The following is a 25,813-nucleotide window of genomic DNA, read 5'->3' on the forward strand; positions in this document are numbered from 1 at the left end:
CAACATTTTTTCCTTCATCCAGCCTTTCAAAACTAAGGTATCTACCTTAGGCCAGGACCCACTATGCAAGAAAATGGCATTTGTGTCTTGATGCAAGTCTCATACATCTTCAGTGTAAGAAAGTTACCATATAAATTAGGATCAAGTTTCACTATCTGTATAATTAGTTTAAAGGGGTGTAGGTTGTAGCTGTGTTGGTCTAGAGACACAGGCAGACAAGGTGCTTTGGGTAAATCCGATATCTTTTATTAGACCAACTTAAATAGTTGGAGAACAATTTTTAAGCAAGCTTTTGGGTTCAAAAACCCTTCTTCAGGCTAAGGAAGTTTCTGCATTTGGTGTGTGCTCTTCCTGGCTGGAATGAAAAGTCAAAAAGCCAGAGGCTGGGCTGGTATGCATATAAGACAGGCAGTCAGTGAAAATGGAGATTGAGGAGTCAATGGGTGAGACACAGGCGGGGGGGGGGGGGGGGGGGGAGGGGGGCGCGAAGAGAAGGGGGATGAATAGTGAAGTACCTGGGAAGTCAGCTGTCAGGCAGGTTATAATGCATCATAAATCCAATATCTATATTTAGTCCATGCTTTTTAGTGTCCAGGAGGTTGATGAAGTGGAGTTCTGAAGCCCAGAGCAGCATGCAGCTGAAGCCGGCTTCCCACATGCTGCTGGGGATGGAAGGAGCCCAGCAGAAGTGGTGGTGGAGCCATGTGCCACTCAGGACTGACCGGTGCAGGCAGGGGGAAAGTGCAGCTGAGCCCCTGCTCCTCCACCTCGGCTCATCCCGTCCCAAGTGGTACATGGCTCTGTCACAGCTTCTACTGGCCGGTGCAGACGCAGCCGGGCTCCTCTCAACCACAGCAGCACGTGGGAAGCTGACTTCAGCTACATGCTGTCTTTCCTGGCTGGTGCAGACTGTCACAACCCAGTGATTTTGGTGCCTCGACACTATGGAATTTTCTTGTCACATGAGAGCCTCTTGCACAGCGAGGGTTTTTGCTGCATAAAGAACCCGCGTGCAGGAGAGAGTTCCCGCCAATTTGCAGCCGTCTTTGCAGGCTGCATTTTCCCTTTGCAGCACAGAAGTGCACGGTGCAAAGAGTTCCCGCTATTCGAATGCAAATCTGTGTCCCGCTATTGGCTAGTGCTAAATTATTCACACGTGGTGGCTGGTAATTGGCTTGCTGGCCGTTTAAAAATTCGCGCAACTTCCGCCCAAGTTGAAGAACTTTAAGCACACTGCAGAGCGCCTCTAAAGAGATCTGACTTGTGGCTAGCTGGTCGATAGACTGATCACCTATTGATCCTTCTTCCCGTTGCCGAGCGCAATCCCAGACGTACACTTTTCCCGCTGGCTTAAGTTACGGACGGATTTGCTGGCTTTGGCCTCGCCAGCTGGAACAACTTACATTGTTGTTCAGACGACCGGACCGTTTCCGTCGCCACCACCCGCGACGTAAGTAAAGTTTTTACAACCATTAAACCTTGTCTGCCTCTCCATTCACCAGCCCACCCTGACAAACGAGCAATTTCTAAATCACCTCGAGTCAGCTCTGGCTGGCCGAGACACAGACCTGGCCAGGTCCGTCTCATCCGGAGCAGCATGCAGCTGAAGCCAGCTGCTGGGGATGGAGCAAGCCTGACTGGGTCAGCACTGGCCAGCAGAAGTGGTGGTGGAACCTCCTCCCTTTAGAACCAGCTGGAACGGGTAGGGGGAAAGTTCTGGGGGAGCTGATGCCCCTGAAACCCCACTGCTGGGGCAGGATGTTAGAGGGGTCACAACCCCTTGCTACCTGGTAAGTTGTGCAGGGGGAGGGACTTCCAGTGGCAAAGGTCAGGGTTCAGGATGTCTGGTCCCAAGATGGCGACCAGGGGCTGGGGCAACTGAAGGGGTGGGGCTACCCATGCGGTGCTCCACACCCCACCAAAACTCAACAAGTGGCCCTCCACCCGAAATAATTGTCTGCCCCTGATATAACTAGTTATGACCATTTCGACAGTGCTATTTTACCCCATTTTTGGCATCGCGTTTCAGAGGTAAAAGCATATGAAGCCAATACCATAACACACACATCAAGGTAATCCCCAGGAATGGCATATCCAGTTTAGGAACACACTGGGTTATTAGCACACCTACCTTTGTCTCACATTTTGGAATAGTTCCTACAGGAAGATGATAACGCAGCACTCTTTTCAATCGAGTATAATGGGGGATATTTGACATAAGTATATAAAAGGTCGGTCACTTGACTTCACAAGATTTAAAATTGTTGACAACAGCAAACACAGAGTAGATGCACAGGCTGTATGTACAAAGAACATAGAACTGGAGCGTAGACACTGCAAATTTCAATGTGATATCCATTAAGATAGATACTATGAACTACTGGAGCTTTGGAATGGAAAGTACTTTATTGTAATAAAACAAGATGGTATCATAATATTCACTCTGACCCCCCAACCCCCACAAGTTTTACATAATGATTATCAGATGAATATTCCAGCGGGAAGTTTTCTTGAATCGCTCAATCAAAAGTGATCCGAAAACTGCGTTCCTGCTCCTTGCGGCGACTTTCACATACTTTTGTCACCTCCTCCACCTTCCTCTGGAGCAGGGCTGTGGGCAAAGACACATAGGTGATCAACCTAGAAATGAACGTCCCAAGATACAGCTCTGGAAAGCACGGGTATGCATCAGAGTGTCCAAGATAGGGTTCAGAAACGGGGGATGGGGGGGGGGGGAAGGAGAGGGGATTTGCTGTATATTTAAATGAGTGGTGCTCAGTCTTTTGGCCCTGCAGGCTGATGAGTGGTGCAGGGCCAGTCTGCATGCTGGGATTGGTCCCCGCATTGCCCCTGCACACCAGCACAGGGCCCCACACTAGCCTGCGTGCCCAAGCATGATCACATGTGCTAGATGTCTGGTCTGCAGGACTCCCTAAGAGGGCAGAATCTGGCAGCAGGGGAGCAATGATACTGCTGCCCCGCTGCCAAATTTTTGGACCTATGGGGAGCCCTGTAGGCCGGATGACCAGGGGCTGGACCTGGCCCATGGGGTGCAGGTTGAGCCACCCATTTTAAACCAGTTGTGGGTTTTTTAATTACAGTTTTACTAAACTAACATCAAAGCCCTCTTCAGTATAAGCAGCTATAACAGCTCCATAATTGGATAGATGCAGTTTTATTTTCAAGCAAAGACAACTCCACTCCCATCACAAACTATAACCAGCTTTGAATTATGGTCTACCATGCAAGTTATAAACTAAAACACTAAATGCAAATAATTAACAGCTCCATATGCTGTAGGCATTACACTGAATGAGAAAAATCTTGGTGAAAGGCTAAAGTGACTCCTGAATTATTCTTTATCAAAGGCTAAAGTGACTCCTGAATTATTCTTTATCATAAGCTACGCAATGGATCTGTAACAGCATGGAGATATTTTAGATCTATTTAAGTTCTACACCAAATGTCTAGGATATGATAGTAAACTCTTCCCCCAAAATACATTAAGCAGCATGACTAACGTCTGTACTACATGTTTTCTTCCTTTGTTCCTTCCTGTAAAAGAATAAATTGTGGGGGTTGCTTTATTTTTATATATAGAATAAACTGAATACCAGCAGACACGCACATTATGCTTAGAATAGAAAGCAGAAAGGTTCATATTAATTCCTTGATTTTTGAAGGAGTCCGAATTTGTTCCAGGATTAAACAAAACCCCAGGAAAGCTCTCCTTGGTACAAGTGAGCTTTCCTCTTGCAGATCACATGATTAGAAGTAGTACATGTAATGAAGTACATGTAGTCACCATATTTTCAAGCATTGATAATTAGGCCAATTAAAAATATAATTATCCATATTCTGCAGAGGAGTGTGCTCCACCACCAGCTGTACCTACCCACATCTGAACCTGCTTCCCCATTCTCCTCTCCAGTGCCCCCCCCCCGCCCCAGTTCATTACTCAATATTCCAATTACAGAGCAGAGCTCTTGACAGTGACCAGTCAGCTCTAATAGTTTTACTAATATAAATTAATAAACATCTCCTAATAAAATTATTTGTGGTACTTGCAAGAGAAGATAAGACAAAGGTTTTCTAGACTAGATCCAGGTTCTCAGTAAACATCTGCTTTATCTTCAGGCACCAAGGTATACCTACTTTTCAGGAAATCTATTTAGAAAACAGCTGAAGATGCATTTACAGATCCAGCATCCAAGGAGCCTGCTGTGTGCATGTTCCAGGTTAATAACGCTCTATCCACTCTGGACTAAAGTGACATAATTCTTAACCAGAAACTCCCTCAGACAAGTTGACAGAAGTACAAATACGATCAGTGTCTAGATGAGCTTATCTGCTTTTATGAAGTAGCCCTGAAGGCATTTTATGGAAATGAGTGTTGCAGGGCACCTCGGTGCTCTGCTCCTAAAGAGGAGAAACTGCCAGGGAGAGAGCCCTGGCAGAGCCTAATGAGCACAGCTGCAGGTTGCCAGGGTAACAAGCGCAGCTGCGGGTTGCCGGAGCAACTAAGGGGAGCCAGCTGCCTGTAGGGGGCAGGGCCGGGCCCTTATAAAGCCCAGGGCTAAGGCTAGGCTGGCAATTCCCTGCCAGCAGCCTGGGAGGCAGGAGCTCCGGGAGTTAGGACGCAGAGAGACGCCTAAGAGCAAGTACCGCGGTTACATTGAGCAATGTTGGAGCTACAGGGCTTTGAGTTTAGTTATGGCCATGCGGCTCGTAGTTATAGCCTAGAGGCTTGTACTTTGAGTGTATGTTTGGCTCTGTTGGTTACACCCAGAGGCTTGGGTGAGGCTGTAGGGGTTGGAGGAGGCCTCATAGGGACCCCAGAGAGTGTGGGGTGCCCTAGCGCTAAGAGGGCGCAGTGTCCTCATAGGGACCCCATAGGGGTTGGGTGCTCTAGCGCCAGGAGGGCGCATTGACCTCATAAAGGGCCCCATGGGAGTGTGGGGGCCCCAGCGCCTGAGGAGGGCGCAGTGTCCTCATCGGGGGCTCACAAGGGAGTGTGAGGCCCCAGTGCCAGTGAGGGCGTGCTAGGCCCTGAGAGTTGCAGGGCAGAGTTGTGAGGTCAGGTTAGCTCAGAGAGGAGCGGCTGAGCCTCATAGGTGCCTCCATGGGACCCCAGAGGGGTGGGGTGCCCCAGCGCCAGTGAGGGCGCGGCCTAGTGCCAGGAGAGCGCATCATTTTCATAGCACCAGTGAAGGCGCAGCTTGCACGCCAGTGCAGGAGCAACTGGCGGCGAGGAGTGCCGCCAGTGGGTTGCGGGCGCAACCAGTAGGTTGCAGACGGGGGACATAGACCCCGGATCGCGTGCGGGGTACATAAACCCCAGCCCCAGAGAGGGGGGTGATTTCATTGGGAAGCCCAAGGGGGGCACGGCGAGCCCCAAAGAGGGGGAGCGCCATATTGCATTATTGGGAAGCACCAGGCAACGTGAGGCCCCTGCAGGATATGCTTGGCAATCTGATGGTTGCACCAGATGAAAAAGCAGACCTTTTTAACAAATTCTTAGCCTCCATTTTTCTGAGCAGGGACCAGGACTCAGGACAGACTCCGCCAGGCCTAGGGTAAGGGAGGACCAAGTTAGGGAATTTCTGGAGGGGATGGACGCGTTCAAATCAGCAGGTCCAGATGCTCTCCACCCTAGGGTGCTGAGGGAATTGGCAGGGGTCATCGCGGGGCCCCTGGCAAGGCTTTACAAGCGCTCATGGTGCTCTGGCCAGGTGCCAGAAGACTGGAAGAAGGCCAATGTGGTCCCCATCTTCAAAAAAGGGAGAAGGGAGGACCTAGGCAACTATAGGCCCGTTAGTCTTACTTTGGGCCTGGGGAAGCTCTTTGAAAAAATTATCCAGGATCATATCTGGGAGGGACCATAAACTTAGCAACTGTGGCAGTGATACCTACACAGCCGGATAGGTCAAAAATTGGCTGATGGGGCACACCCAGAGAGTGGTGGTGGACGGGTCGTACTCGACCTGGCAGGATGTGAACAGTGGGGTCCCCCAGGACTCGGTCCTGGGGCCTACACTGTTCAACATCTTCATCAGTGACTTGGACGAGGGGGTGGAAAACACGTCCAAGTTTGCTGATAACACCAAGATGTGGGGAGAGGTAGGCACGCTCGAAGGGAAAGAGAGGCTGCAATTAGACCTAGTCTAAGTCAAATTCATCTGGCCCTCTGGGCTGGTTGAGTGGTGTGGGACCAGTCCATAAGCCAGATAAATGGCATGGGGCTAACCCACGGAGCCCTATTCCTGCACTGCATGCCAAACCCAGTGCAGGCAGCACAGGCTCTGGCTGCTAACCACACACAGTGCCTGTCCCAGCCAGTCCAGGACATGTATTACAGACAACACCTGCTCCAGCTGGTCTGGGATTCCAAGACCCACACTGCACATGGCACGCATTCTGAGCCCTGCACATGGGGCTGGTTCAACATGCTGCATGCGGGTCCGTTCCAAATCCAGGGACAGCACTGGGGGCTGGATAATAGAGCTCTGTGGCCCAGATTCAGACTGCACTCTGTATGTTTGACACCCCTGCTATTAACAGTATCACAGAGTAGGGATGTTAGGTATACAGCCTGTGGGCCAGATCCAACCTGTGGAGCCATTCAGGTTGACCTGCTGGGCTACCCAAAGTCTGGGACATGTTCTGTTGCAGAATCTATGATCCCCAGACCCTGCTGAACTAGGCCATCAGTGGCAGGTGAGTAAAGGCTGTCTGATGTAGCTCTGTTACCCTGCAGCTGCCCAGCTCCATTGCTGCCACATGGCACTGCCACCCCCAGTTCCTCTACCACTGCTCCTAGACCCCTGACTGCCTCAGTCTGGATCCAGCCCAGGGTTTGCTACATGTTTGACACCTCTGTAATAGAGGATGGGTTAGTTCTGCAAAATCATGTGCTTGGTCTGTCTCATGAATAAAGAAACATTAGAAACAAAAAGGTCTTTGACCATTTCCTCCCCCCCCCCCCAACATATTTAACTGATGCCTAGGAATGCCTGGGTCTATGGACTTCTAAAAATGGAGAACAAGAAAGGGAAAAGAATCCAAATGGGGATATAGCGGGCACATGGGGAAAAGATTCCTTTATGTATCTTTATGAAATAATCCATGTTCACAGAAACAAGACGCACATATAACTGCACTTAAGTAGTTAACCTTTGTGACAAGTGAATTGTTCTGATCAATCCATTATCAGAGCTAGTCATGTTTAGAAAGTCACTCTAACTTCATTTAGCAGTGAACAAAGAGATCAGTAAGAAGCTTCCCCTCATTTAAGCCATCCAATTCTTCTTCCTAAGTTTAATTTAAACCTGATAGTTTGCCCAGTCTGCTTCTTCAATCCAAAACACTTTAACAAGGTTCTTACCCGAGTTCTGGTCAATCCACTGCAATGAATCCATATGTGCATTCAAAATTTTGCATATCTGCTGGAGCTAAAGAAAAAAAGACGAGAAATTTTAAATGTGAATTATTCCATTAGGGAAAGTGGAAATGAAAAGTAGTGAGGAAAATATCAGCTGGAAGCCAAACCAGTCTGATCCCAAAGATTCACTGACGCAGCAATGGCTAAACTGTACAGAGTAGTAGCGGTGCACCGATAAAGATTTTCTTGGCTAATACCAGCGGCCAATTATTAACCAGCCATGTCGACCAATACCAATCTAATAGCTGATTTAAAAGTAATGTAGCCAGGCAGTGTGCAGAGCAGCATCCAGCCAGTAAGTTTGTGGGGAGGAAGGAGCGTAGGGGAGGGAAGGGATGTGGGGTGGCAGACTGAAGCCCCCATGGTGAGGGAGGGAGTGGGGCTAGGACAGGGGCAGGCACTGCCCAGCTGGGGCGGTGAATGGACCCCAGGGTGAGGCACAGGGTGGAGTCACACAGGTGGCTTGTCCAGGGGCTGGCTTCCTGCCATGCGTGCACCCCCAGGGGAGGCATGGAGGGCATGTGCCCCCCAGATTTGTGTGCGGGGCAAGGGCAGGCTTCCCGCTGCAGGCTCAAGGGCAGGGGCTACATGAGCCTCTTCCAGTGGGGGAGCTGGGCCAGAGCTGCACTGGGAGAGGTGGCTACAGGGTGGGTATGGGAAATTCTGGGGTGGCTACAGCCCACCCCACAGCCACTCCTCCCAGAAATGCTGCCACCTGCTCCACCCCCACCTGCCCCAAGCACAGCCCCAGCCCAGCCCCTTCCACTGGGGAAGAGGCTGGTGCAGCCCCTGGCCCCAAGCCTGAAGTGGGCAGACCACCCTCACCCGATGCACAAATCGGGTGGGGGGGGCACATGCCACACCCCATGCCTCCCCTGGGGTGCATGCAGCAGCAGGGAGCCACCCCTCCTCCCCACCCCCTGGAGCAACTGCCTGCAGGTCTGCCCCATGCCCTACCCTGGGATCCATTCACTGCCCCAGCTGTGCAGGGCCTGGCCCCTACCCCTGCCCCTCCCTCACCATGGAGGCCCTGATTCCACCCCCTCCGCCAGCTTCCCTCTCCACAGACCGACTGGCTGGAAGCTGCTCTCCAAGCTACCCAGCTGCATTCCCAGTTGCATGCATGCTCCGGCTGTGCACATGCACGTGGCATTTAATCAGTGATATTACTGGCTACCCCCCAAAAAAAGCTGATTGCCGATATCAATTTTCCATTTATCAGTGCCAATCCAATATGGGCTGATATATCAGTGCACCTCTACAGAGTAGAATATTGTTAGTCACATCATTTAAGTAGAGCTGATGTAAAAGCATCATATATAGCTTTTCAGAGGGCCTTTTCAAAACGCTCTTGCAGCCTGGGGTTCCTTGAAATCAGAGGTGAGGTGCATGATAAAAAACAAAAAACTTAAGTCTTGAGGTACACTATGCAGCTTTTAGTGAAGGGGAAGTTCTCCACTAAGAAGCTTACAGGCAAGTAATTAAGATCTGTAGGTTACGACAGAAGCAGAAAACAGAAATAAAAGCAGGTGTATATGGAACGAACAACGCCTCAGATCTGTCACAAACATTACAATAGATCCGGGGGGGAGGAGTCACAGAGATGCTACCTATGTAAGCATACATGATATTTGCCGTTATACTTAGTCAAGAAGTGGCCTGCTCTCACTGGGGCATTGAGTAGCATATAGAGAGGATACTATCCAAAGTTCATGCCTCAAATTTGATAGCTTTCATCATAAATACAGTCTGGTGGGAAACACCCCAGAATTTAGCATTCTTATGTAAAAAGATAGTTCCATTTGAGAGCTGAGTTATAAGGAAGTTTTGCATTCTGCTGATAGCATTTATAATCTCAAAATTATCAGAGTGAAGCATAAGAATGTCACATTAGAATGGAGTTTGACCAAAAGAAGAGATCTCTACAGGAAATTTGCAAAGTTCTCTTTAAATCTCAATACAACTGAGACGAAAGGTATCCACAAAACACAAAACTTAACTCTATGTATGCATATCTGAAGCGTTCTAAGAAGCTTCTCTCCCACCACCTAAACGTATCAATCAAAGCTTATACTCACTGGGTCACTTGTGTCAGCAGGGCCCCCAGAGGTGTTCAGGTGCTCAATGATGTCTTTAAGATCTTGTGCCATGCGCTTCAACTGGGCATCTATGTTTTCTGCCAATTTATAGCTGCAACACACAGAAGATGGAGGTCACAAGGTTCAAATCAGTCTCATCTCACCAGTCAGTTCCCAAAGTATCAATGCATTGACTGCAGGGAATCAGAATTAAACATCCAGGATCCCTCTCAGTAAGGATATACCAGGTACATGGAGGTAACACTGGAAGAAGTATTTTGCCATACAAGTATTACTTTAGGAGTAGGAAAAATGAAGATGCTAGGATCATAGCTATTCTGGGGGCTTTTTTGAATATTAATGCCAGAGAATGTTTCCCCTCACCTCTCATGTAAGTCAAGACCATCTTCAAGAAAAGTGGTATCAATTTCACCAGCCTATCTAAATCTCCAATGTTATGCTGCTTTCCAGATTAAATCTTCCTGTTCATGAATGTTAGTATATCAGCTCTGCCCCAATACAAACAGGATCTTTTCCTTACGTTCTTTCCCGCTCCTCATCTGCATGCTGCAAGTAGATAGTCCCACTCTGTTCTTTCACAGACTCCTCCAGCGGGGTCAGCAAGTCTTCCAGCTCCTTCTGTTGTGACAGAATGAAGTCTAGCTCCTGATCCAACCTTCAAAACCAAGGATATACAAGTAAGCTACTGAAACCAACTTATAGGCTATAAACTCTATGGCACCAAGAGAAGGCTGCAGGGAGATGAACCTCAAAACAAAACAAAACAAAAGACGACTCTAAGCAGCCATTGTGCCTCTTACCTCTTCTGATCTAGTTTCACTTTCTCCACTTCTCTGTGTAATGAAGTAATCTAGAAACAGGCAGGAATAGATAATAGTTAAAAAGTGTTACCTAAATCAGGAATTGTCTGTTGTCCTATAGGGAGAGAAGTAGAAGGAGTAGCAAAACAAAACAAAACATCAAAAATGTATACATTTCATGTTTGCACATACAAATGTTTCTAGAAAACAAGAACCATCCACAGAGGCTAAAAGAACTTTAGTATGAGAATTCTTTTGGGCCAGATAATTGTCTACCACAGGGTCAGGCAATTATTTCAGGCAGAGGGCCACTTACCAAGTTTTGGCAAGCTATCAAGGGCCACATGGGTAGCCCTGCCTCTTGACAGGTGCCCCGCCCCCTGGTCGCTATCTTGGAGCCAGAAGTCTCACCCCCTAACCTCTGACCTTTGCCACCGGAAGTCCCTCCCCTTGTCCCTGGAAGTACTCCTTTAAGGAAGAGGATTTCTCGGGGGGGGGGGGGGGGGGGGGGAGGAGAATTACATACTAAAAATCAAACACCCATATGTTTTAATTTAATTTTAAAAATATATTTTTTTCCTGATGTGTGTGCATTAGTGGTGTATATTAGGGCTGTGCGAAGCTTTGGTCCCTGATTTGATTCGGTGGAGATTCGGCCCGATTCGGTGGCCAAATCTCCAAATCTAAATCGAATCAAAGGACCTTTTAATCTCTCCGAATTTAAATGGAACTGGAAAGGTTTGGCGATTTAGACATAGAGAGACAGCTTTAAATGTTTTTTCTACATACCTCTAGGTAGCAGGTGGCTCATGAATGCTGTGATGCTGGGGCACATGGAGCATCTCACAGAAGCATAGGGGACTCCCCGGCACACTCAGCAGCAGACTTGGAAGTGGACCACAAGTACTTCTGGTCCACTTCCAGGTCTGCTGGGTAGCATGCAGGGGGGCCCCCTGTGCCCCCCCAGCTCGGTGACTGGTGCCTTCTGGATGGGGGGGCACCTGAGGTCCCCCTGAGGCCAATCGCCAAGCCAGGGGAGTGCAAAGGGGGCCTCTAGTGCGCTCCCCAGCGGACCCGGAAGTGGATTACTTCCACTCCACTTCCAGGTTCACTGCTGAGCATGTGGGCTCCCCCACCTCGTGCTCTTATGGGACGCTCCATCCACCCCAGCATTGCAGTGATCATGAGTCACGTCTACTACCTCGAGGTATGTAGAAAAAACTTTTAAAGCTGTATCTATGTCCGAATCTTTGATTGTCTGAATCAGCATCAAAAATCTTCAAATTCGGATTTGGCCGAATTGAATGATCCGAATCAATGAATCGAATCATTGTCCCCAATTTGGGCCGAATCCAAATCGAATAGGGCCTGTTTTGCACACCCCTAGTGTATATGCATAAGTGATTGCATATGGGGGTTTGTGGGGATGTGTGTGGGGGGGGGGGTATGGAAGCCATGTAGTGCAGAGTGGCACCCGGTGGGTGGGCAGGAAAGTGGGAAAAGCAGTTGTTTTTTTTTTTTTTTTTTTTGGGGGGGGGGGGGGGGGGTCTATGGAGCCAGGCCAGCCCCCTCTCACCTCCCTGCTGGTGCAGCCCAGCCCAGCTCCAGAGGCCCCTGCCAATACGTGCCCCGCTAACGCTGGCGCCAGGACACCGGAACAGGCCCTGCGCTCCCACACACTTCCACTTCCCCCACCCACACCTTCCCACCAGCTCCCCACTGCACAGCCAGACCATGGGGCTCAGGAGAAGATGGCATGGCCCCAAGGACTGGGGTAATCCCTGTGGTCCTCCCCCACCTCCCTCCCCCCCACCATCTTACCTGAATTTCATGTGCCAGTGCAGCCACAAACAGCCCCACAGTCCCAGGCCTGCTGCGGGGGTGGGCCAGGCGAGCCCTACTGTTACAGGAGCCTACTGGAGTTTCCCTGGTCATCTTTGACAGGAGCCAGAGGCAGATAAATATTAATTTTATAAATTTTTCAGGGGCCCCACAGACCAAATAGAATGGCCTGGTGGGCCAGATCCGGCCCACAGGCTGTATTTTGCCCACCACCGGTCTACCATCTGGGCATCTTAATCACCAGGGGCCATATTTTTAAACTTGTTTAGAGACCTAAAGATGCAGATAGGCACCTAGTGGGATTTTCAAGAGCGCTTAGGATTCATAACTCCCATATACTTCCATGATATTTTTGTTTCTGAAACTCCTACTAGAGAACTGTCTACATCTACTGGTATCTAAATAACTTTAAAAAATCTGGCAGCGTATGAAAATAAATTGGTAAGATGTCATCTCACCTTTTCACCATTCTCTATCAGTGTCCGATCCCAGGCATTGACTTGTGTGGCCTGCTGGAGAAAGTGCTTCTCTTGGTCCTCCAGTTCTAGACTCCATTTGTTAATTAAACTCTCGAGCTGGGCATATGTCATCACTGGGGGAGTGCTAGGGGTGAGGAAAATAAAAGCTGAAATGGCATGGAACACTACTAGAGTCTGTCTGGAAGAGACTAGTCTGCTTCCTCTATTCCAACACAAACTACATCATGAACTTGAACGTTCACCTTCAAGTGTCTGCTGCTGAACTGAGACATTAAATTAAATAGCTAAATGGACTCACCTGGTAGTTGTGGTAGTTACAGTAGCAGTAGAAGTCACAGCACCAATGGTACCAGTGGTGGTCAATGGTTTAAGATTCAAAGCAAAGCCAAGGTTAGGGGCAGAAGTGGTACCTGGAAAGCAAGAGACTCAGTGGAACATTGCACAGAGAGGAGGGGAAAGCAAGGACACCTATGATACTGTGGACTGAGCATAGATTTGGAACTTGAGATGCATGTTTTTTTCACACTTTTGACCTGGACTCAGATCTCAGAGAAGTTATATCACTTAATTTCTTCCATTTGTAAGATATGGACAAGTAGTATCCACAATTAAATCACTGTGAGCTCTCTAGAAAGTTCTACCTGTACACACACACACTCACACACTTATTTCCCTATAATAGAAACATGGTCATTTTAAAAGTTGGCCCTGTCTGTAACTCAATCGCACATTTTTAGATTTAACTTTTCAGGGAAAACAGTCTTCCCTAAATAAGGAGTAGGACTTCTCCACTGCTGGAGAAAAACTCAGAAATGGAACATGCTCCAGCAGCAGAAGACATACCAGAATCCTGCGTTCCCTAGACTGCAGGACAGGGAAAGAGTATCTTGCTCTCTTTCTATTCCATTTCCACTCTATCTGGTCATTCCAAACCAATTCTGCTGCAGCTCCCAGCCTTCTTCCTTTACATACATTTAAGAAAATTTTCCATGCAGGTGAACAAAAAGGTTATACAGTTTATTCCACAGGTCTTACAGCACGGCTACACCTACAGTGTACCACTTGAATCACAGCAAGAAACAATGGTTTGTTTTCAGAGATTCAACGGAGGAAGACTAAAGCATGGGAGCTCAGGATGATTCAAGTCACCATGTCCCTTTAGTACCGAGCCTTTACTCTATGCTCTTCCCCCCACCCCATTCACTTGCAAAGCAAGTACTTACTTGTGGTTGAGCCAGCTGCAGAAGTTGTTGTTCCAGGGACCTTTAAACCAAATCCAAGAGTCCCAAGAGTGGAAGTTCCAGTTGAGGTGGCACCAACTGCAATCAAAAGAGAACATAAATTTCCTGAATGACTCACTAAACCAGGCTTCCCTTTTGAAAGTTGCTCTTGCTTTGCCCATAGACCCAAGCTTTTATTTCTACTGGCAAAGTACTGAGGGAATATCCAGGCACTGATGGCATCTTATGAAGGTTGAAAACCATGAAGACTTAAAACATAGACACTGTGGACTTCAGAATAGTTTTAAAGAGATGTTATCAATTCACTTGCCAGGCTACTAACAGTTCTGTTTGGCTAAATGCTGAACTGTCCAAACTGGAAGATAGGTGAAGGGACTCAGACCCAGGATTGAAGGCTGTCTGGGAACAGTCTTGACAGGCTGATATCTCAAAAGTTACATAATTTTTTTGAGAAATCTCTCCAAGAGTCTATCTGGTTGGGCACTACAATTTGACAGACTGATAAAAATGCAGTGTAATATCAGATGCAAGACTTTTCACCCCTGGGTGTATGATGAAAGCATAAAAAACTTACAGAAGTGCTTTAATAGAGGATACAAGAATGTCTGAAGGTCATTTAGGAATTCAGTGAAAAAGTCAACTAAGGAGCTGGGGAGTACAGTTAACTATGATAGAAGACAGTACATGCCTGTTCAGTGTGAATGTCAAAAAAAAAAAAAAAAGCTTTACCACTTGAAAGCAGTGGTTGAACACAAGAGTTAAACCATGGAAATGACCAGTGGATCAAATACAACCTCAGAAGACATTGTTAATAACCTTCACAATTATACATTCTAGCAGTCCTTCGAGGAAAGATATGAAGCCAAATCAATTTGTTAGAATTCCATTAATTTCAGCGGAATTAGATTAGGGTCCTATCAGCTCCCCTTTTTCAATGCAGAACAGACTCCATAAACACTGGATGCTGCAACATACATTATACATTTGGTTGGCGCAATCCAGCTAGGCTGCATTCCTCTAAATTCTAAGACTAAGGATCTGAAAATAACTGCCCACCACCTTCCAGTGGAAATAAGTTACTTTTAAGAAAAAGAACCCAAGACTTCTGTGAACACTGACTTGGACTAAGGGAGCAGTGTTGACAGAAGATAAATATTTATCTTTATGTATATTTAAGGGGATTAGATACATCTTTAACTATCAAATCTGTTATTTGATCACTTGGATCCAATAGTACTAATATTTGTGATTACTATCCAGTAATATTTAGATTTTTCTAAAATCATATAACTCTGACCCATTGAGGAAAGCAAGTTGAGTTTACAAACAAGATGCTCCACATGTAGTGTTACCAAGACTACAGGACTTATCTAAAAATGAAGACAGCTGAACAGCTCAGAAGCTCTTGTTCAATGCAAACCCAATTAGTATTCTGTGAGCACAAATCACAGCTAATCAGAACAAAAAACTTCAGGATATGGTGGTTAAAGTCACAGAATTACATATGTTAAATAAGGTGTGAGCAAAGCACACTGCCTGCATGCATGTAGCATGAACTGAACTAATGTAGCTATTGTTAACATAGAGCGTAATAGTAGTGAAACGTAACCGTGTTAGTTTTATTCTGTAAGTAACTTGAAAACTCCATTTTTGTACTCTTTTGCTTGACATAAGTAAATAAACTCTGTATGCCCTTTTTGAATAAGTAAATGTGAAAGGATAAATAGTAGAAGAATGGCATAAAGACAGGAGAAGAAGATTTAACTTTTTATGTAAGCAACAAGGTGCCAAATGTAAGTTACCAGTCAGTAAACTAATTAATAGATGGCTGATGAATCCCTTTGAGGCCAAGCACGAGAGAGAGAGGAAGAAAAATGCACACATCCTGCCAAACAGGCTGCAAAAAACCCCAAAGCTAAGATACTAACTTTGATGACCGAACTGACCTCAAGCTGTGGTAAGCTGAAGACAAATGAAAAAAAAACCCTCTAATTAAAGACTGAGCATGGAAAAACCCAAATGCTAAACAGAGACTTAAAATCCCTATAAGTAAAATGCAGACAAGCCAAAATGGGGAAATCCACTCTGCAACCTAATGAAGCACAGGCATGCATGCCTGTATACCTCTGCTCATATCCTCAATAAGCCTAGACCCGGCCATCCAGTGCTAATATTGAGTAACATCTGCTGATAAATATAACATCTTACTAAAGTAGTTTTGTCTGTATGTCTGTTTGTATGTATATTTGTGTATGTCTGTTTGTATAACTGGCATGTCCAAGCTTATGTATCTGCTTCATGTAATCAATAAACAGGGCATTTTGCCTTATTCCCCTTTTTAAAGTCTCGCTCTTAATTTAAGCTATTGGCAATTTGTATAACACGTGTGGCAAGCAAAGCACAGTGTGTGTGTGTGCATGGGTGAACGCAAGCACACCCCACCATACACATGCACCCACACCCCTCCTCGAACTGCCATACATGCAGACCCTCACACCTACATCCCCTCACAGCCCAGCCACCCTCCCCCATACACGTCCCCCACAAACCCCATACCCACCCACACTCCACATATCCCCACACACACACACACACACACACACACACACACACACACACCTATCCACCCCCTACAACCCCCGCCACACCTATACCCACCCCCCCAATACCCCCACCACTCACAGTATACAAGAGTACGACTTCATTTTATGCTATTATAGACACTCAGTTTTATATACACTACACAAACACAGGTAAATCAGGACAAAAATATTTTTTTTAATCAAATTAATGAATGTTTTAGATGTTCGCTTTTTAGAATCTAATTTTGTATTTTTTCTGGTTCCAAGATGGCCACACCCCTTGCTGAAAGGAGTACTTCCGGGGGCAAAGGGAGGGGCTTCTGGTGGCAAAGGTTGGGGTTAGTGGGTGGGACTTCCAGTCCCAAGATGGTAACCAGGGGGCAGGGCACCTGTCAAGGGGCAGGGCTACCCATGCAGCCCTTGACAGCTTGCCAAAACTCATTAAGCAGCCCTCCACCCAAAATAACTACCCGCCCCTAGACTAGAGACAAAGTACTGGCTTCTATTTACTACCTACTCTAGAGGTGGCCAACTTGTAGCACGCATGCCACAAGTGGCACGGGCACCTTGTTTTACACATGGCAGATAGGGGAGGGGACAGGAAGCACAACAACAGATAGCGCAGGGAATAGAAAGCAGAGCAGCAGATTGGGTAGGGGAGGGGGATCAGAGGGGCACTCTGGCAAGCATGTCAGAAATTAGTCATCTCCAAGATTGGCCCCCCACTAAGCTACTTTAACAGCAAATGCCACTCCTTTGGTGAAAATCCTAACTGCACCACTACTAAAGTAATTTAGCATAATTGCAACTGTTTCCAGGTGGATGACTGGTGTATTTTTATGGGGTAGAAAACTGAGAGAATGACTGGTATGTCAGGTGAGATTAGGATCATTTCTTTACAAAAGCAGAAGTGATCAGTATTTACTTGCAAGAAAGAACATTGCAGTAGCATATATGCAACTACTGTTGGAGGAGTTGAGTGCTTACACTGTGTGAAAACTTGAAGAACATGAAGGCCTGGTCCAAAGATTAAAGCACAATTGTCTAAGACAATAGCGCAGTCAGTTGGTTATCATCTATGAACTATGCAACTGCTAATGAGCCACTGGAAAGGGCAATGTGGTGACAATATCAGGAAAGGAAAGAGGTCAGGGGCAGACAAACAAATTGGGGGGAGGGGGGAGGAATCAGACACCACTCACACACATTACATCTGGGGTGCATAATACACAGATGCAACACTAAAAAGGGACTTTGCCCTTGAGTAGGTAGAGATAAGCTAACTAGTATTAAAGATGAAAAAGACTGTAGACTATAACATACAATTCCCCTTCTTCAGTGACTAACGCTGTTGCTGCAAACAGAGACTGCCAGCCTGCTTTCTCATCATGCACTTGCAAAAATAATATGGGAACTATATGCTAGGGGCATGTGTAGATGAAATGGGAGGCCTAAATTGAAGCAGTGGGTTTTTAAAAACTCCGCTTCAATTTAGGGCCCTTTAAACCCCCATGTCATGCACACACCCAAACTTACCTGCCTCTCCAGCAGCGGGGAGGGGAGGGCGAGCTGCCAGTGGGCAGAATGGTCCCTGGGCTGCAGGGAGGAGGGGGTATAGTGCTTCCCGCAGCAGCAGCCCCCTGCCAGGCAGCACCCACCCACAGGCACCCAGCTCGGGCAGTCCCAGGGGGCACTGTAGCCATAGAGGGAAGCACCAGGCCCCAGCACAGCTCAGGCAGACAGGAAGGCTCCAGGGAAAAAAGGCAGAGCCTGCCTTCCCAGGCTGCTGTCAGGCTGCCTGCAGAGCTCCTGAGAGGCACAGAGCCTGGTGCTTCGCTATAGGGCAAACTAAAACTCCTCCTCGGAGTTTTAGTTTGCTGCACCTGAAGTCATTTAAAGTGCGTTACGCCGCCAAATCTGCTACAGCTGGAATTACTGCACAACACACTGCCAACGCGTGCAAACACCAACACCATTAAAGTGGTGGAAAAGCATTTAACCCACTTTAAAGTGTCGTGCACACATGCTCCTTGTTTTGTCTACATATGGCCTAGGGCACTTACGTGAAAGGCCTGTAGCCGCAGAGGAAGCTGGTGCTGAAGAACTAGCTATGGAAGCAAACAGTGTCGGCCCAGATGAACCAAGGAGGGAAGCCGTGGTGGTAGTGGTGGTGGCAATAGGGGCTGTGGATGTTGCAGTCAAGCCTGGAAATAGAAAATAACCACAGATCCTTCTCTGGGACCCCAAAACACAGTAAACACAGATAATAGATCTATTCTTTGATAATTTTTCCCCTATTCATCTGCACCACTCCCTACTTTGTTGAGGCAGAAGGCTCCTCCACTATGGGTCCTGCCTTCCCCAAAAGCTTTCCATTCTTTGAATTCAATTTTCCATCTTAGCAAATGCAGCTCCTCAATTTCTCACCTCCTTCTCTTTTATATTACCCAAGAATTGTAGAATGCAGTTTTGTATAGAAAATTAAATAAGAGGGACTTGGAGAATTTTCACTGCCTTCGTGTATCTGTACAAATTCACAGGAAAAAAGTACAATATATTTGCCCTCCCCCTTCTCTAATTTATCTTCCTCAGGCTATTTCAAGAATGAGAATTACTTCAAAGAGAGTATTAAGGTCCCATCACTATGAACCACCTTTCAGGTACCATAAATTTATCACTTCTTACCTCCAGGTTTGGCTCCAAAAGATAGAGTGGGTCCCTGGCTAGTAGTAGGAACCAGTGCTCCTGTGGGTGCAGAAGTGGCTGGTGTTGATGTTGGCATTCCAAAATTTAAACCTGGATTAAGAAATATTGTAAATACAATGAAAGAAGAACAAACATGTGGTTCAAGAAGAAGGATCTTACAGCTGCACCTCCAGGAGTGTAGTATACCTCATCCAATGCACCAAATGCCCTGATGGAAGATATGCAGGAGAGACCAAACAACAACTGCGCACTAGAATGAATGCACACCGGAAATCCATCAAAGACAGAAACACCCAATTACCGGTGGGGGCACATTTCTCACAGGAGGGCCACTCTCTCTCCAATCTCTCAGTCCTGATCCTCAAGGGAAATTTACACAACACATCCCAGAGACGAGCCTATGAGCTCCATTTCATCAACCTGCTGGATACTAGAGATCAGGGACTAAACATAGACATTGGATTTTTGATACGTTACGAACTGCCTGGCAACTGACTCCCCAGCCCAGCCCAACCCCTGGCTTGTTTACTTTTCATTCCATCCAGGAAGAGCACGCAGCAACTGCTGCAGCGTCCTTAGCCCGACGAAGGGTTTTTGAACCCGAAAGCTTGCTTAATAACTATTCTCCAACCATTTGGGTTGGTCTAATAACAGATATCAAATTCACCCAAGGAACCTTGTCTGGTTCAAGAAGAGACACTGATATACCTATAGCTGCAGGAAAAGATTAAACAACAGTCAATTAGCATAACTGAAAACCACTCTCATCAGGTTAACACTGTTTTCTTTTTAATGAAACTGGATCCTGCACTGTCAGCAGACTAACTAGATCCAACAAGGACCTTCAGGCTATGAAAAAGTAGGATTTACTATAAAAGACTACCTGAAACCCACTCCCCACTACCCAAGGGAATAGATTTCCTCCCCTTAGCTCCCCAAAAAGCCAGTGTAATTTTCCACTAATATTTCAGAATCAGACCTTTTGCTGCAACTTTTCCCCCTGTCCAAGGTTCTGAAACAACGTAAAGCCTTCAAGACTCTAGCACAGAGTTTGCTGAAGGATTAATAACTTCGGGTGTGTTTACATGTGTTACAGGAGTTGGAGAGGCGGGGGCTTTAATTAGAGTGGCTCCAAGAACATTAGATAAATGAGCTTTAGATAAAGTGCCCCTAGTGCCATTTTGAAGCATAGGGATGCAGATACACAACATATGGAGGCTGGCTGGAGTGCAGCAATTACCATGCTCCAGCAGTCTCAATTAATTGAGTCTACTCTGACACGCTGTACTTATAGCACATTGCAGTAGTCTCTGGGCTCGTGTACAGGCACCCTTAAAGTCTTTCACCCACCTACAGATTATCTTTCTAAAAAAAACAGAGTATAGAAACATAACAAATTTCAAATCTATTACTTCCACTCAAAAAGGGGCAGAATTATTTCAGCCCCCAAGATCCAGATCCAGATGTTAAGACAGGGGTGGGCAAAATACGGCCCATGGGCTGCACGTGGCCCACCAGACCATTCTATCCAGCCTGTGTGGCACCTAAAGTTTAGAAAATTAATATTTATCTGCTACTGGCTGCTGTCAAAGATGACAGATACCAGGGGCAGGACCCATTGGAAGCTGGCAGGAGTTAGGAGAAAGGCGAGCCCGACACCACCCTACCCGTAGCCCCCTCCCACCCCCCACCCGGAAGCCTCTGCCTGCAGCCGCTTTCCCTGCAGACAGCTGCTCCAGCACCACATGCCCCTGGCTACATCGCATCGCTGGAACACGCCAGTACCCTGGGGCCTGGAGCAGAAGGGATATATGTGTCCATGCAATATGAGAGAGAGAGAGAGAGAGAGATTCAGGGTGGGAAAAGCACGCACAGTGTGTGTGTGTGTGTGTGTGTGTGCGTGCGTGTGCGCGCGCACGCATGTGCATGCATACGCTATAAGGGAGAGGGAGAGTGTGTTTGTAGGGTGATTCCCACAAGCACACCCCACCATACACATGCATCCACACCCCCTTTCGAACTGCAATACATGCAGACCCTCACACACCCCCACAAACCCCGTAACACTCACACCCCACATATCCACACACACACTCACATGCTTCCTCACCCCACATACACACCTAGCCACCCCCCCACACAGTATACAAGAGTAAGACTTCATTTAAAGCTATTATATACACTCACCTCTAAGTACACTACACAAATGCATGTGTTTGTCCACTAAGATGTGGGGCGAGGTGGACACACTTGAAGGGAGAGAGAGGCTGCAACTATATTTAGACAGACTACAAAAGTGGGCAGGTGAGAATAGGATGGGGTTCAACGTAGACAAATGCAGGGGGCTGCACCTTGGGAGAAGGAATCCACAGCATACATACAGGCTGGGGAGTTCCCTTCTTGAAAGCACAGAGGCGGAAAGGGATCTCGGAGTCATTATTGACTCCAAGATGAACATGAGCCGCCAATGTCAGACCGCAACCAGCAAGGCCAGCCATACCTTGTCATGCACCCAAAGGTGCATCTCAAGCCAGTCCAGAGAGGTGACACTCCCCCTCTATGCAACTTTGGTCAGGCCGCAGTTGGAGTACTGCATCCAGTACTGGGCGCTGCACTTCAAAAGGGATGTGGCCAGCCTGGAGAAGGTTCAGAGGGCCACCCGCTTGGTGAGAGGGCAGCAGGACAGGCCCTACGAGGGGAGACTGAAGGACCTGAACCTGTTCAGCCTCAGCAAGAGGAGGCTGAGGGGGGACCTGGTGGCTGCCTACAAGTTCATCAAGGGGGATCAACAGCAAATAGGTAGAGCCCTTTTCTTCCCAGCACCACCTGAGTTGACGAGGAACAATGGTAATAAGCTGATGGAGAATAGGTGTAGGTTGGAGATCAGAAGGCAATATTTTACAGTTAGGGTGGCCAAAATCTGGAACCAACTTACCAGAGAGGTGGTCCTCGCCCCTACCTTGGGCAAATTCAAGAGGAGGTTGGACGATCACCTGTCTGGGGTCTTGTGAACCCAGCATTCATTCCTGCCTGTGGCAGAGGGTCAGGCTGGATGATCTGTTCAGGTCCCTCCTGACCCTAGCTACTATGAAACTACGTAAACCAGGGCAAAAATATTTTTTGAAACTGTATTAATGAATGTTTTAGATGTTCGCTTTTTAGAATCTAATTTGGTATTTTTCTGGTTCTGAGATGGCCAAACCCCTTGCTGAAAGGAGTACTTTTGGGGGCAAAGGTTCCAGTCTCAAGATGGTAACCAGGGGGTGGGGCACCTGTCAAGGGGTGTGGCTACCCATGCGGCCCTTGATAGCTTGCCAAAACTCAGTAAGCCACCCTCCACCCAAAATAATTGCCTGCCCCTGTCTTAAGAGGTAGTTCTAACAAGTATCATTCAGTTGTAAGTTTTCAAATCTTGTCAACACAGGTGTGGAATTGCAAATATTAAGACCTACCGGGTTTTCTTAAAGATCTCACTGTCATCTTGGCAGTCTTCTTCTTTCTCCTCCATAAATAGCACTTATTGTTATCCCATCACCTCTGTCCCTTGAGATGCTTACAAAAGATGTAAGCTTGTCAGTGGCCCAGAACTTAAAGGATTAGACAGCAGGCCCCTTCAACACAGCGTTCAATTCAAGTACTATGAAAATTATTCTGGTAAAACTGCTGTTCAAAGAAATGATTCTCCATATGAAAACACACACATAGAACAGCCTTTGTCAGCCAGGCCAAACAAGCTGGGCCCCAAGCTGGTTTGTTCATTTAAACATAGTAAGTATGTATGTATGAGTGTATGATTGCTTATTATGGCAGTCTGAAGAAACAAGTGGATGCAGATATGCCTGCCAAGGTCCTGATGTGTGGGTTTTTCCTTTTGACTGACCAAGGAGGAAAACACAACACACTACAGACCCTTGAGTATATTTGTTACTGTTGGTATTTATTTCCCATTCTTGCCCCGTAAAAATGGGATTGTGAATACCACATGAGAAAACGTTACTGATAACTGGAGCTATAAGGTGGACAAGTGCTGGAAAACACTCACTTGTGGACAAGTTCTATTTCATGTCAAACTGATGCAGCAGCATCTACCAACCAGCTATAAATTCACTAAAACTTCTAATGGTCAGTTACCAGCATGGTTACTTAAATTCAGGTGAACAAAAGAGCCATAACATGGCTAGGGTTACCCAATCACAATATGAAAACTCACCTGCAGACTGTACCCCAAGGCTGAAGGCAGTCACTGGCTGTATGGTAGCTGCTGTGGTTGCTGCAGTGCTGGCAGCAGCTGGGATTGCTCCAAAGCTTAACCCTGTAGGCATGGCTTGCTGTGTTGTGCTTCCCATAGGGCCGATACTGAAGTTGGGAGCACCAGTCTGGGTTGCTCCCCCAGTGGAAAAGTTGAAACCTCCAGTTGACCCAGAGTGGGTGGTAGTGGTGGTGGTAGCGGCAGTAGTACAGCCAAAAACAAACCCAGAAGGAGCTGCTGCCTGACTAGATGGTGCACTGCTTGGTGCAGAGCTACCAAGTCCAAAGCCACCTGTAATTCCTGTAGTCTGAGTTGTACCACTACTTCCCAAGTTTAACTTTGGTGCATTTCCCCTAGATAGAAAAAACACTGAGGTGAACTAATTTATGACCCATAGCCAAGTTTGCTACCAAAAGGGCAGTTTTGTTTTCCTTTAAGGCCTACGATATGCTGAGATAGGCATTTTAGATAAGAGGAGTCTCATGAGGATCAGCTTTGCATCAGATTTCTCCCTCTAGTTGACTGTAGCCCAAGTCTGACATGCTAAAATGCAATTCCTGCCATAACCTCTCCTGTCAACTCCACTTACCTTGATGTTCTTTTAATTACCCACTTTCCAGTCAAGGCTCTTTTCACACTACCTTTATGCCTGAAACAGCTTCCTTGCTCTTACATGCTGCAGATCCTCCCCATCCCTCTTCCACTAAATTCCCACAAGACTATCCTTTCAGGTGGCTTTTCACTGCTAGTCTCCACTCAGGCACAATTCCCAGTAATGTCAACAGGAAGTTGGCAAAGCTAGCCCAATTCTTATTGCCTTCACTCTGCTTCTATCAACATTGACCAAGAAATGTTACCAGAAAGAAAACTTTTCCAGGACTGGGTACTAGACTAGATTCTACCATAGGACTCCCAAACCCACAACCACTACCCAAAAATAGACCTACCACCTGCTGACAGGGGCTGAATGGTCTCCCTCACATTGATAAAAGACTAACAATCCAGATACTGTTCTCAAGAGGAAAGATATTGGAGGGGGGGGGGGTTATTTATGAGCGGTTTTCTTATTTTTTGGAAGGGGGGGGGGTTAAGAAACCCCACCTCCCCTCCCATAGCCCTACCCTGCTCACTTGAAAATGGAGAATCCTCAGTGAGCTTACTTCAAGCCCTGGGCCAAAGTCTCAAAAGAAAATGGTGTACCTGTACCACATTTCCCAGTAGAATAACATCTGGGATGGGCCATAACTCTCCACAAGGCCAAGCTGTTTAGACAAAGGGTGAAAGAAGCCTCTCCAACCACTCTCATGAGATACCATGCTGATTTGGGGTCAGGAAGGAATTTTGTTTGCCCCATGGTCAGATTGGTGTGGACCGCAGGGTTTTTGCCTTCCTCTGTAGAGGGCAGGGGGCATGGCCCTCTAACTGAGCACATACTGGCAACATTTCATAGCATCAGGATGTTACAGGCTGTGCTTCCCTGCTTTGCCCATGGCAGATTCAACTGTTAGGTCTGTGCCATGTCAGGGTTGAGGGCAGCCTCATGTAGAGTTTAGACTACAGCTAATGGGGTGGTTTGGACAAGGATGAACCTGCCTCACACAAAGGCCAAACTGGATGTGACCTCGGGAGGTCCCTTCTGGTCACACTTCTCCGCAGTGGTACAATTCTCTGGCTGTCACCTGCAGACCCGTGTGTGCAGGACCCCTCCCTCTCCTCCACCGACTTCCATTGTGAACTTCTTGTAAGGGCCCAATGCGGCCACAGTAGCGTGGGAAAGTTTTCCTTTGAAACCCCACCACCCCCTCCGCTCCCGGGGCCCAGGTGGCGCCGCGCTCCCCTTTTACCCCAGTGAGAAGACGTTCCCCGCGGGGGCGGGCGTGGCCGTGGCCGTAGCAGGCGCCCCGAAGCTGAAGCCGGCGGTCGGCGCGGAGGTGGCCGGGGCGGGCAGGGAGAAAAGCCCAGCGGGCTGTGCGCCGGACGGCGCCGGGGCCGGGATCCCAAAGCTGAAGCCGGCCCCGGCGCCGGGGGCCGAAAAGGAAAAGCCGGCGGGAGCGGGAGCGGCCGGCGCAGCGGTGCTGGCGGCCGTCCCCTTGGGGGCGCCGAAGCTGAAGCCGCCGCCCGGCGCGCTCGACCCGAAGTTGAACTGACTCATGGCAGCTCCCGCCGGGGGGGCGGTGGGGATCACAGTACTCGCCGGGATCTCCCTCGAGCAGGCCCAACTCACACCGCCGACCGTCCCGCGCGCCCCAGTGACGCAGAGACGTGCCACGCGCCGACGTACAGCCCGTCTCCAGCACGCCTGCGCACGTGACCAGTCTCCCCCAATCACAGCCTGCCTTAGCCGCTATGGGCGTTCTGCAGGCAGAGTTGAAGG

The 25,813-nt window shown here is 47.7% G+C and overlaps 1 protein-coding gene and 1 long non-coding RNA gene across 2 annotated transcripts; one reads left to right on the forward strand and one right to left on the reverse strand.

Moving 5' to 3' along the window:
- The first annotated feature begins 491 nt into the window (after positions 1-491).
- Positions 492-16,245, forward strand: LOC132252146 (uncharacterized). Its single transcript, XR_009463942.1, has 2 exons — positions 492-1,450; positions 13,690-16,245. It is a non-coding gene; the product is annotated as an uncharacterized LOC132252146 (long non-coding RNA).
- On the reverse strand, positions 2,388-25,703 carry NUP62CL (nucleoporin 62 C-terminal like). The gene is made up of 12 exons (XM_006275488.4): positions 25,284-25,703; positions 23,401-23,792; positions 19,170-19,280; positions 18,548-18,688; positions 13,885-13,980; positions 12,960-13,071; positions 12,641-12,785; positions 10,341-10,390; positions 10,061-10,195; positions 9,520-9,631; positions 7,385-7,451; positions 2,388-2,611 (listed from the first exon to the last, which is right to left on the reverse strand). Exons 1-12 carry the CDS (start codon positions 25,589-25,591, stop codon positions 2,520-2,522), a joined length of 1,761 nt encoding a protein of 586 aa, XP_006275550.3. The 5' UTR covers positions 25,592-25,703; the 3' UTR covers positions 2,388-2,519.
- Between the last annotated feature and the right edge of the window lie 110 nt (positions 25,704-25,813).

Source organism: Alligator mississippiensis, chromosome 8 (genome assembly GCF_030867095.1).
Source record: "Alligator mississippiensis isolate rAllMis1 chromosome 8, rAllMis1, whole genome shotgun sequence".
NCBI classification, from domain to species: domain Eukaryota; kingdom Metazoa; phylum Chordata; order Crocodylia; family Alligatoridae; genus Alligator; species Alligator mississippiensis.

What these genes read in the sequence shown, in the direction of transcription:
- NUP62CL (XM_006275488.4), bottom strand. Translation starts at nt 25,591, where the DNA reads ATGAGTCAGTTCAACTTCGGGTCGAGCGCGCCGGGCGGCGGCTTCAGC. An exon ending in TGATAGAGAATGGTGAAAAG is followed by an intron (nt 10,391 to 12,640) that starts GTGAGATGACAT and finishes GCCTGTTTCTAG; the next exon opens with ATTACTTCATTACACAGAGA. An exon ending in GATGAGGAGCGGGAAAGAAC is followed by an intron (nt 9,632 to 10,060) that starts GTAAGGAAAAGA and finishes TGTGTGTTGCAG; the next exon opens with CTATAAATTGGCAGAAAACA.